The sequence below is a fragment of the Heliangelus exortis genome, chromosome 2 (assembly GCF_036169615.1).
Source record: "Heliangelus exortis chromosome 2, bHelExo1.hap1, whole genome shotgun sequence".
In the NCBI taxonomy this organism is placed as follows: Eukaryota; Metazoa; Chordata; class Aves; order Apodiformes; family Trochilidae; genus Heliangelus; species Heliangelus exortis.
In genome coordinates this window covers 142,720,445-142,732,984 of record NC_092423.1, presented here as the reverse complement: position 1 = coordinate 142,732,984, position 12,540 = coordinate 142,720,445, and the positions used below count along the sequence as shown (strand labels likewise).

The 12,540-nt window shown below is 45.2% G+C and overlaps 1 protein-coding gene across 2 annotated transcripts in view; it reads left to right on the top strand.

The window, feature by feature from the left end:
* The first annotated feature begins 373 nt into the window (after window positions 1–373).
* The window catches only part of KCNQ3 (potassium voltage-gated channel subfamily Q member 3), a 198,410-nt gene continuing 186,243 nt past the window's right edge, over window positions 374–12,540 (top strand). For both annotated transcript variants that reach the window (XM_071738407.1, XM_071738406.1), the window contains exon 1: window positions 374–792. In XM_071738407.1, the coding sequence (XP_071594508.1) occupies window positions 461–792 (332 nt within the window). In that variant the 5' untranslated portion in view covers window positions 374–460. The remainder of the gene's footprint in view (window positions 793–12,540) is intronic.

Below are 12,540 nucleotides of genomic sequence, written 5' to 3'. Positions count from 1 at the left end.
TACAATGGGCCACTCCCTAACGTGAGGGCTTGGGGGGGGGGGGGGGGAGGCAGGAGCTGGGAGGAGGAGGGAGAGGAGGCGGGGGGGGGGGGGGTGGGGAGGGGGGAGCGGGGTGGGGAGGAAGGGGCTCGGGCATCGAGCTGGTAAATAAACTCCGCGATGATTTCCCTCCCTTGCGCCGGCCCAGGTGCCCGCCGCGTTCCTGCCTCCCCGCTGCCTGCCGGCGAGGATGACCTGACGGGGATGTGACTGCCTTCCCCCATCCCACCTTTTTTTTTTTTTTCACCCCCTTCTTCCCTCAATATATATATATACACACACAGACACATGTATATATATATATATATATAAATACATAAAGAAATAATTTTTGGGGGGGAGGGGCGGGGAGCTCGGATCATGGCCCTGGGGCTCCCGGGGCTGCCGCCGCCGATCTGCAGCTCGCCTCCGGGGCCCGACCATGGGGCTGAAGGCTCGGCGAGGCGCGGCGGGCGGTAGCGGGGCCGGCGGGGCGGCCGCGGGGCGGCGGGGGGCGGCGGGGGGCGGCGGCGACCCCGAGCAGGGCTCGCTGGCCCTGGGCACCGGCACCGACCGCGACGGGACGCTGCTGCTGGAGGGCGGCGGGAAGGAGGAGGGCGGCAAGCGGAGCCCGCCGGGACTGGGGCTGCTGGCGAAGACCCCCCTGAGCCGCCCGGTGAAGCGGAACCACGCCAAGTACCGACGCATCCAAACTTTGATCTACGACGCCCTGGAGCGGCCGCGGGGCTGGGCGCTGCTCTATCACGCCTTCGTGTGAGTACGCGGGCGCGCTGCCCCACAGGAGATGTGTCCGGGGCCACCGTTTTGCTTTATCATTCCGGGCGTAAAGCGCTCCGGGGGGCTCGCTTCAGCCCCGAGGTGGGGGGGAAGGGGGGGTTGGCGAGGGTCTTACTATGGGATGTGCTGCAGAGCGTGTTATTTATGGTTGGGTTTGGGGCTTTTTTTGGGGTTTTCTTGAGTTTTCCCGTCGTCGGGGTTTCCAAAATGAGCAGCTTCTTCCGAGTGTGTGGTTGTCTCTTGCATGTACACTCGCGTTGCCTTGGAGCGGCATGCCCGAGTCCGTGTCTCTTAGAAAAAGGGATGCCCGAAAGACCAAGCTCTGAGCAGTTTTAAGGCTCGCAGTGTTTAAGGGGTTCAGTTCATCCTAGAGCATCGAGTGGTGTTAAAGTAACAGTTCTAAACCCCGAGTGAATCGGCTCTGTCAATAGTTGAAGCTGTCAAATGAAAACCGTCGGGTTTTGGTCCAATAAGCATCACCCTGCAGTGCATGAAAGCCGAGCATTGCAGCACTGTCAGCCAGAAAGTTAAACTGGCCACGGGTGAACCGGAGGGAAATAAATGCAAAGGTGACAACTCAAGTTAATAACCACTGTTTTGCACTCCTAAAAATTGCATTCCCTTAAGCTTCTAAAAGGAATATGGGAGTAATAAATGTGTTTACAGCATGTAATGGATTGGAAGAGTCCTGTTAATATATAGATGTGGTTTTCAATGTTGTGAATGTGTCTGGAAACCCGGGGATTATCAGTGACCATGGTATTACAGTTTTCCTTTAACACTGTAACATGTGCAGGGCTCAGCAGTGGTTTCTGAAATTGGTTTATTTGCCAAAGACAAACAAAGTTCTTCAGGGTAGTTCTGCATGGGCTGTGAGTCTTGAGCTGGAGGTTGGGTAGTCCTGTTCAGTGCTGTAGTGTTTGCACTTGCAAATAAGCAATTTGTGTGTAGGACTGTGGTTTTACCTTCATGTGAATTTATCTCTGGTGTTTGCAGGGATTTAGCTCTGGGTGAGGAGTAAAAGGCAGTGTTCCCTGTTGAACTGCTGCTGTGTATCATTCACTCCTTGCTGCTCCTTTCCTGTTAGTGTTTTCATAAAGTGTGTCTTGGGACAAAAGTTCTTGCATTACAGCTTAATTTCTGTGGAAATGTAGACACTGGATGATGCCATGATGTTTTTTCCGTTCTTTTTCCCCTTTTTGCCATTAGAAAACAGGTGCTAGCAAGCAGGGTGTGTTATGCTGGGAAGACTCTTTGGTCCCAAGCTGGCTCTTTGATGGTGCTCAGTATTGCAGAGTGCTGCTTCTTGCTGGAGAGACTCATGGCTGGATGGAGGGCACCCTGTGCATCCTGCCTTGGTCTGTGCCCACACACTGCAGATGGGAGGCTGTAGCACACACCAGAGCACTCGAAGCACGTGGCATCTCTCTGTGGCCAGCTGTTGCAACTAGGTCAAATCCATGCCCAGGCTCATGTGTAAATATTAGTGACAGGACACTGGATGAGTCTAGAGAGGCTCCAGTGACCTGGGAGTTTCTTGTTATAGCATTAATTTTAGCTGGCGCTCTGGATGTGTGGTTAACCTTAAGACCCTTGTGCAATCATAGATTGGAAAAAAACCCAATGTGTTTGTAAGATTTGATCCCTCTTGGGAGTAGATTTGATGGTCTGTATGTCTGGCTTCTCTTTGGTGACTACTCAGTCCTGCAAAACTGGGGTGTTAGTCTGACCTGGTCTCACAGAAGTCAGTAATTGTCTTATTATGACAGTTAGTGCCAAATTCAACACTAATGAAAAAAAAACAAACCCAACACTTCCAGGAGGCCTTTTTCCTTAAAAAATGGCAGTAAAATAAATGGCAGTAAAATACACAAGTCCTGGTCTGCCAGACAGACATCCTGTTCCCTCCCAAGACACCCAGGAGGCTCAGCAGTCCCAGCTTGCAGTTGGCCACGCTGGTTTTGTTCAGTCTCAGCTCCTTCTGAGCTCAGTAGAAATTGTGGGCTCTTACTTCACTGCAGAATCAAACCTTACAAAAGAATTCTGCAAAAAATTCTGGAAGTGTGCTGAGATCTTGCTGTCAGGCTTCAAGAGCTTGTTCGTGCAACTGGAGAACAAGGAGGAGTGCTGTGGGGAAGCAGCACCTAAAGTGACCTCCAGAGTCTTTGTTCCCACTTTCAAACGATCTTTTAACCTTTTTCATTCTGAAAAGGATCATCTCAGGTTGGAGGTGCTGCTGTGACACTACTTTTAGTGCCATCCCAGCAGTCCCCCAGAGCTTCTCTTCACACTAGAACACTTTCCTTTGGGTAGGTGAGACATTGTCAGCTTTTCCATAAAATTTAAAAATCTGATGCTGTTTTAATTTTGAAGAAGAGTTCCATTTATCCTAATGACATCTTGTACTTTGTCAGTCTTCTGAGTAGCTTTGCAAAAAATACCATGCAACCAAATTAAGAGTAAGAAAGTTACTTGTACATGCAAAAATCTATCAAATAAACGGCTGAGGACCAAAAGGAATTGCAGCATGGGTGAATGGGATGGATTCCATATAGATCCAAACATTCCAAGGTGCTTAAGGAAGAATGGATACAAAGGACTGCAGTATCTCAGGATTTAGGAGGGGAGGAAGCTGCTGCTGGAAGGAGCTGCCAAATTTCTGGATGCACCAAGGGTGTTGTGGGGGGACAAAAAGGGACTTTGCAAAGGTTTTTGCAAAAATTTTGGATGCCAGAATGTCTAAAAGGGTGGCACAGGTGGGATCTCTTCAAACTGTGCAGTGATGCCCACCTGGCTGCAAAGGGGTTGTGATCCTTTGCATATCTCACTGTTTCTGTGTGCACAGAAATAGGGCTTGATACAGCCCCTGTTGTAAACACTCACTTTACTTTAGATGGGGTTAGATCTGCTGAAAATATTCAATCTATTGAAATAATTCAATGTGAATGCATAAATACAGTCAGGCCCTACCAAGCCCTCAAAAGCTTGAGCTTTATTCCTCAAAGATGGAGGGGAGAAAGGGAGAAATTCCTGATGCCAATTTTAGTCTTCAGCTTTCAGGATGTGATTTAAGGCAAGAGATATGAGATCCTTTTCTTGTGATTCTGCTTCCACCATTGTTCTGCCTTAGTGAGTTTGTCCAAGCCTATCCTTACAGCAAAGAGAAAGGTCATTTGGTCCCAAAGAAGTTGACTCTGTTTCCTTCACCGTCTGAAAACATTTATTCTCTGGCAGCTTTGCTAGACAGGAGATTCATGTAACTCCTGTGAAGTTCCCCTCTGCTAGAACATCAGGGTTCACAGACTTCTTGGCAATATGGCAATATCTTAATGGCATAGCTGATAAGAGAAAATTGATTTTTCACCTCTGTGAAGCAAAAGTCCCGCTGGATATTTTCAGTAAAAAAAAAAAAAAAAAGGAAAAAAAAAAATCTCGTTTCAGCTTTGAGGTATTTAATATGGAAATTCATGTTGGGGGCTGCAGGTCAGGCTACAATCTCTCCCTGCTCTTTTTCTGAGCCAGTCTCCCTGTAGGTACAACTGCTGTTCCAGTGATGTGCTGTATTTTCTTTTTTGTTGAGGAGTGCAGTATGTTGCAAGAAACCCTTGTGATTGTGCCTTGTGGGATGTGTACTTTGGCCAGGGAAGACTGGCTTGGGACTCCTTTGCCTTCATGAGCCATCCAAATGCTTTATTTATGCACAGAAGCATTAATAAATCAGTTGAAAAACTGAAAACAAATAAGATTCTAATTTTCCAGATTACTTTTAATTGTAAACACAAAATATTTGGTGCATAATGGGTAGAGTCCTGAAAGATAACAAAATAGACAAGAAGTTTACAATTACAATTCATGGAAAATTTTCATCCTGACTGAAAAGACAAGAGAGGCTGAAGGAGGGGTAGCCAGGAGATATTTCCATAGTATCCTCTGAGACAACTGCAGCCTTTACTTTCATAGAAAAATAAGACTAAGAAAAGGTTTGGTATTAGATTTTGGGGGTTTTTTTTGGGGGGAGCATGTAATACTGGCTGCACTCTGCTGATGTAGATCACCACAGTGTGCCTGCTGATGAGCAAGGGAAACTGGGAAACATTTGAAAACCCTTCCCTGTTTGCCATGTAATCTCCTTTCAACACTACTTAATACCTGTAATAAAAAGAGGAGGCAGAGCCATGCAGTCCATGAGATTGTCAGTGCTTCTGGGGTGCACCATTGAGTACCTCTTGCATGATAGATCATAGGTGGGTTGATTGCAAAAAAGGACTTGGGGAACAGGTTGAAGATTTGCCATTTTTCTCTTTGCCCTTCAGGAGATGGTCCCCAAGGTGTGCTGAGCCACCAACATGTGCCAGCCATCTGGGGTGGGATGGGAAAAGGCTCAGAGCAAAAAGAAGGACAGAAAAATCCTTCCTTGGCCCATTAGGTATGAACTCTAAGTGAGTCCCTGGAGCAGCAGAGCAAGCCTGGTCCATTAGCAAGTGCCCTTTGCTTATGTGCTTGCCTATCCGAGTTCTCTTTTAATTATTTATGCTAATTCATCATAATGCATGGATAAATATTCTGCAGTATACTTTGTAAAAAATAATGAAGTCTTAGTCACTGGGGACCTCATTGCACACCTCTGCTATTGCTATCTTTGTCAGGGCTTGTGGAGTCCCTCTTGGGTTTCATACACTTTAGTGAGATGTGACTGGAGCATCACAAATGCTGGGATCAGCTGGCACCACAGGCTGTAGTCACTGCTGCCCAAACCTGGAGTTTGCTGGTAGGAAAGAGGAAGGGCAACAGAGCCTGGAGAAGCCACAGGATGGATAATGTGAATGGCTCTCAAACCATAGCTTTGGAATCACTTAGGCAGGTCATAGGTGCCCAGCACTTGTTTAGGCACCTCTGGTGCTTTGGTGGGAATAGGTGTGTTTGCACCTACAGCCTCAGGGCTTTTTGCCAGGGGATCAACAGTGAGACCCACTCCTGGAGCAGGTACCTGCAGGTTGGTTGGTCAGTCGGTGCTCAGTGTTGCCATGGTTACGCTGCTAACTTGCTGAGTTTTGGTGCTGCTTCCCACCTGCTCCACGGGCTCATGTGAGCTGCAGGCTTGTGGCTGTCTCTGTGCCTCTGCATCCCAGAACCCTGGGAGATGCAGGTCTAGGTGCCCTTCTGCAAGTGCAATCCCCTGCTCATGCCACAGGGACCAGAAACATGGCCTCATCCAGAAGGGTGCTGAGATCTACCACAGCCAGGGATGCACGAGGGAGGGTGCAGTGTTGAGGTGAGCACTGGTATGGTCAGTGGAAGCAAACTCTCAGCAGCCCATTGTTTGATGCCTTCAGCTAGACCCAGGAATAAGCCCTTCAGAAAGAAGTCATAGCCCGTGGTGTAATTGCTGCAAAATTGAAGAGTCCCAAGTTCTATCATTTTGGTGAGTGGTCATGCAGCAAAGCCCCTTCAGCAGCCAGAAAATCCCCCCCACCTCTTTTTTTTTTTTTTTTTTCAGTTGAAAGGTACCTTAAAGATCATGCAGTTCCAACCACCCTGCCATGGGCAGGAAGGAACATCTCCCACCAGACAAGGTTGCTCAAAGCCCCATTCAGCCTGGCCTTGAACACTTCCAGAGAGGGGACATCCACAGCTTCTCTGAGAAACCTGTGCCAGTGTCTCTGCCTCCTCACAGTAAAGAATTTCTTTCTAATGTTTAACCCAAATCTGCTCTCTGCCATCTTAAAATCATTAGCCCTTTTCCTATCACTACACATCCTTGTAGGAAGTCCCTCTATAGCTTTTCAGTAGGCTCCAGAGTTTTCTTCTCTCATGTGAAATTAGTTGCTAGCAGAAACACCATCTCAGTGCTATCCCGGCAGTCTCAGAGGCTCTATCAGTGGTAAAACCCAGGATTAGATTTATCACAATATCTCCATTGCAGCAGCTGGGGCTCTGGTTGAAGATACCACTCAGATCATAAGAGCCAGCTCAGTTTCTTCTTGTGCCTCTTTCCTCCTGGCAGCAAACATGAGATCAGCACTGGGCACAGCAGGGGCTGGGCACCTCTGGGTCAGATGCTGGGCAGAGAGGCCACATTGGGTTTTTTTCTTGTTTTATCTGAAATGGAGATTAGAGAAAAGTTTCAAGAATGCATAGAGAGAGACTTTCCACATCCCTTTTGCTAGCTGTGGTGGAGAATGTAAAAACATAGAAAACAAACCTAATGAAAAAAATAGTAACTAAGGACTAACTATATTAACAGCTGGATTAAAAAATCCTCACATACACAGCACCAGTTATGTACCACTGTGTGCTTGAGTGTGTGCAAGGGAACATGAAGGTGCCCCAGCAGTACATACCCCTCCCAAACATCACCCCAAAAGGCATCTCACCTGGCATCTTCCTTTTTTTTAATTTTATTTTGGGACTCCCTGTCTTCAAATATCACTTGGCCAGATCCTCTTTATTTATGACTTTATTTATGACTTACCCAACATAGGACACATAGTGTGTGTAGAGCCCAAGGCTGTACTTCTTGGTCAGTAAAAAATCCTTTCCAGCATCAAGATACATGCTCAAGGTCAGGTGATGGTGTGCATTTTAAGAACAAATTCTGAACCTGGGTAATTTGAATCTCTTTTAACATCTGTAAGAAACTTTCGAAAAAAATCAGTCAAGTAAGTGTTAAGATGATTTATATCTTGTTTAGAAACATAACAGATTGGTGACCTTTGACATAGCAAGGCAGCTGGGTGGTTGGGTACTACCATGATCAGCCTTGCATGGTATAAATAAATGATAATGTTTATTCTTGTAGTTAATAATGCTCTGTTCCTTTCTTGTGCTTGGAACTTTGCGGAAGGAATGGAGCTACAGAGAAATTGCAACTGTTATTGCTTCTGGCAGATACTGTATTAAATGGGATAACTTAAATATTAATAGCTTTACAAGGAATATGGTCCACAAGACCTGCTAAGTATATGCTGCCTTCTGTTTTAGGATTAGAGTTGAGAAGCTTAGCATTTTCTGTGGAGAGAGGGACGTGCCCAGGGATATTTAAGTTCATGGTAACCTACTTTTGAAAAAGGCCCTGTGGGAGAACTTTCTGGATGGAAATCTGTAAATTGCCTTCCCCAGCCTTAAGTGAGCAAACTACTTAAAAGCATGTTTAACTTGGATGAAGTGAAAGTCCCACTGATGTCTGGAGGAACCCATCCAAGGTGATGCTGAAGTCATCCAAAGCAGATGAGTGTGACTGAGATTTTGTGGAAAGCAGCACTAGGTATCATCACCTTCCTCTACACAATCAACTTGCTGCTCTACTTGGGCTTGATATGATGTTCATAAGCAAAGGCTCTCTACATGATCTGTCACAGACCTTCACCCTTTCTGTGCCTTAGTAACCACCTCTCATTATAGTAATCAGGGTAAACTCCTGCCCTCCTTAGAGGTGCTGACTTCTGCTTGTTGGTGAGGGTTTTAAAAACCATGCTGGAGTGGAGTTGCTTCTCTCCAACACTGCTAAATCTCACTTTGGAGAGATGCTGAGACCCTGTCATGAGAAGCATTCAGCATCTCCCGTGCTGCCTGTGCTCTCACTCCCTTCTCCTGCATAAATCTTGCCGGACTCTTTCCTACCTTACTGTTTCTAGGTGGCTGCTGCAGGGCAGTGGAGCATTGCAGGCTCATTGTGTGGCAGTGGCAGTGCAGGAATCTTAATCCTGTCTTGTTGGCTCTTCCTTTGACTTTCCTGACTTTATTTTCATTTTATGAACACTTGCATCTCACTCATCATCCCCGTTTTCAGAGTTGTTGCTGAGAGCTGTATGGATGTGTTTGGCATTCCTTTGCCAGCCTATTGGTTTGTGATTGTCATGCTGACTCTCCCATGGTGTTTTTTAATTTCAGATGCTTTTCATATTTAATTTCTTCTGTCTTCGCTGGTGTTTTGATCACCTTCCAGATTAGTACTTAATAATTTTTTTAACATTCAATTGAATTCTTTTTATAGGTCATTAAGGAAGCACTTTATAAGACCAGAACTAAGAAAATCCATTCAGCATTTCACTAAATACTAGCTTCTCCCATTCCTGGTTTATGATATATTTTTATTCTGTCTTTGTCTATAGCTCTAAAGACCGTTATTAATTTCATGCAGTTTCTCTCAGCCAACTGAATGGACACTAGAACTAAAATTTTATGAGGTACCTATGCCAAAACAGTAAATATTTCCTCATTTTTTTTTTTTTTTTTTTTTTTTTTTGTTCAAACTTGGCTGTCAGGCTCTGTTTATCTATTTATTTCAGTGATATGCATTTGGTTCTCTTCCTGTCTCAGATTTGTCATGCTTATGACATGGTGTACATCCTCTATAACAGAATAATTTATTGTTCTTGTTGCTGTTCACCACTGGAGTCGACCAAAAGTAAAGCTAAAAGCTTTGCCCTGATCCATTTAAGTCCTAGCTCTTAGATATTTTACAGGAGCCACTAGATTTGGGTTATACCTAACTCCAGGTGAACGACAGAGATGTTAATCCTAAACCAGAAGCCTCTTTACAGGAGAGATGGGAGATGACTGTAAATACAGAGAGTAAAAATTTCTGTTTCCTCAGGGGATGGAGGGGAAGCAAGTGCAGGTGGTGCAGGACTGATAGTGAAATCCCTGAAGTGCACAGTGGGGGGCTGCCCACCAGGCTCTCAGCAGTGCAGCATCAGCTCTGCTTTATCTTTCTTCCCCTCATGCCTCTCCATGCACTGCTCCCAGCATTTCTGAGCAGGGATTTTACACCCTGAGGAGGGAATGTCAAGAGCAGCTGATTGAAAGTGCAGGGGAATTAATTGAGGAAGGTAATTACACGAACTGGAATTTGCTCTTCTACCTTTGCTAATGTTGCTGCTCTTGTGGGATGTGCAGGGAGAATTTCAATGCACGCAGCTGGCTGAGGGTCCCTGATCAGATCTCAGACACGTCTGCCTGGTGGCATCAGATGCACAGGGCCGTGGGCTTTGCCAGCTTTGCACTGCAGCTCCAGCAGCAGCTTTTCTCATGCCTGCAGTAGTCATTAACTATGGCTACACTAATTAGCAAAGCCATGCTGGGGCTGCTCTCACAGTGACACACGCTGGGCAGTAGCACAACATTGCTGGATGATCATTGCCATGGTTTTAGTCTGAGACAACTGAGTGACTGGGCACAGAACATGTCCTGCCACAGACCTGGGACCACTCCCGGCAGGAACCTGGATGTGTCTCCCTGATTTGGAGGCAAGTGAAGTAGTGATATGGACACGGATTGTGACATCTGGCCTCATGGACAGAGAGCAGGGCTGAGTGGCTTTGGGTTACTAGATTAGATATAATCATTGTATGTGAGATCTTCCCACTTTGAGGATATCCTTCTGGGTCTATGCAGAAAGCCACTTTGCTTTGAGATAAGACCCTTCACTTAAATAAAGACCCCCAAGTCCTACCCCATTGAAATAATATGGGCTTCACCCTCTATGTATGTATAATAACACATTTTGTTTTCTATACCTTTTCCTTTTCCTGCTCATGGGACTTGGCCAAGGTTTCAACCTTCCTTGTCCTGATCAGGTTCCTATGAAGGTTCAAATACTTTACCCCAATATCTTGGCATATCAACAAAAGAGTAATTTTTTGTGGTACTAATCCAGGAGGAAGAACCCGGTGCTCATTCATTACCAAACATCTTATGATTTGTGCAAAACACAAATCCAGTAGAAGATATTACTGGTTGTTTTGTTGCTGATATTTGGAGATTTCTCCTGGTTTTATCTCACTGTTATTTTGACCTTGTCAGGTCCTGAGTGCAGTGACACTGCTCAGAGGTGGGGTCTGGCAGCCCCATGCTCATTTCTGCTCTCAGGATGTGGTGTTATCACATAGAACATTCTCAAATATGCAACTCTCTTCACTGCTAAATTGCTTAAAACATCTGTATTTCCCTGCTTTTTCCTCAGGCCTTGAGAGGCAGTCTCTCAACATTCACAATGGGATCCATCCATCTAGGGCCTTATCTGAAGTAGCTGGTTCCTTTTACAGCTTCTGAAGAAAAAAACAGGAAATAGAAATTTCTGGAATGCAATTAATCTCATCCTAGAGACAGTTCTAAAATAGGTGACATTAATCACTTCTTGCAGTTCCTGAAACTTTCCACTGACTACAACAGAGCCCCCAGGTGACCAACTTGAATTTAGTTATTTACAACTGAAACACCTGAAAAATGGGAAACTTGTTGCCTGACCCAAGAGTCAAGACTCAGACACTGATAAGTAAAGTTAGATATGTTCATGGACAGTTCTGTATGGGAAATAGGTATTTAAATTCTCTTTATAGTCAGTGGCTATCTAGCCAGTACATCCAGCAGATTTTATGGTGCAGTTAATCCAAGCAGATATAGGGCTCTGCTTTACATGGAGATAACTCACAGCTTCAGCTCCATGGGGTGACTTTCCATTGGCCACAGCAGGAGCTGAGGTGACTTAATCTCTGGTAAATGTCTCCAGTAAAAGCCACTTTCAGACACATGAGTCTGACATCTAAAGACAAGAGACATATGACTCATTATTACATAGGCTTTTATCACTATTAGGCTCAACACAAAATTCTAATTCCCTTTCCTGCATGGATGTGGCTGCATATTATCCCGGGCCATGGCAGGCCTGCAGTCACTCCTGACATTATGCTGAAGAGAGATTTGATGCTGCCCTCAGCTTCAGCATCCTACTTAAGCTGCTGATTCCAGTAGCTTAAAGTTCTTTCCCTAGTTGGGAGTCTTGAATTTACCTTTCTACCTCCCCTAGTTTTGTCTGGTTTGCCATGGAGCCTTACCATAAATTTGTTCTTTATTTATAATCATAGCTGAAGTTGAGGTCATGTGCAAACCCACACTTAACTATCTCTATACTTAGCCTCAGATCCAAGGGCTGTGATTGACTCTGTTTTTCCTCCATTTTCCTGTGGCCATTTGGGATTTACCTGTTACTGTGGGTGGAATTTGCCAGCAGCACTCCTACTTCTTTCCATTCTTGGGTTCTTGTCCATTTGCATTGCTCCTCTTGTCTTCATAACTCAAAATAAGTTCCCCAAATCAATGAGCAAACACCACTTCTAGAAACATCTTCTGCTTTCACAGAAAACTCTGTGAACAGCTTGCTCATTGTCCTTTTTAAATGCAGAAGGCCAACTTTAATGGCCTGGCTGAATAAACCTGACTGTAAGGGTCATTGATATGCTTAGACTGGTGTTCATGTGCTATAGTTTTCTCTATAAAATTGGAGACTTTTGTAGCTATGTAAGCACCATCCAGCATTTTTGAGGCCATACTCACTTTCATACACCAGCTGAATCAGTGAAATAGCATAATTGAATCTAATACTGAAATCATCAGAGAATGATACGAAATTGAAATACATGAAAATGCCCTGACAGAAGGAAGCATTTTTCAGTGGTGGTGTATTCCTTTCACAGGTGCTGGTATGTGTTTTGCTTGTTTTTGCAGACATACTGAGCCAGCAACCTCTTTTAGTCATGTCAGTACAAATGTAGAGTAAATCCATTAAAGTCAGAAGAACATTTAAATTTGGCTGCTGGACTGTGAGCTTGTTCTGGACCCGCTACAAAATCTCTCTGTTTTTTACTGATACTTTGCTAGTGCCAGAGGCCAAGGTCAGGTCCTGCAGCTCTGGTGAGGTTCATCTCTGACACAATGAACTTGCCC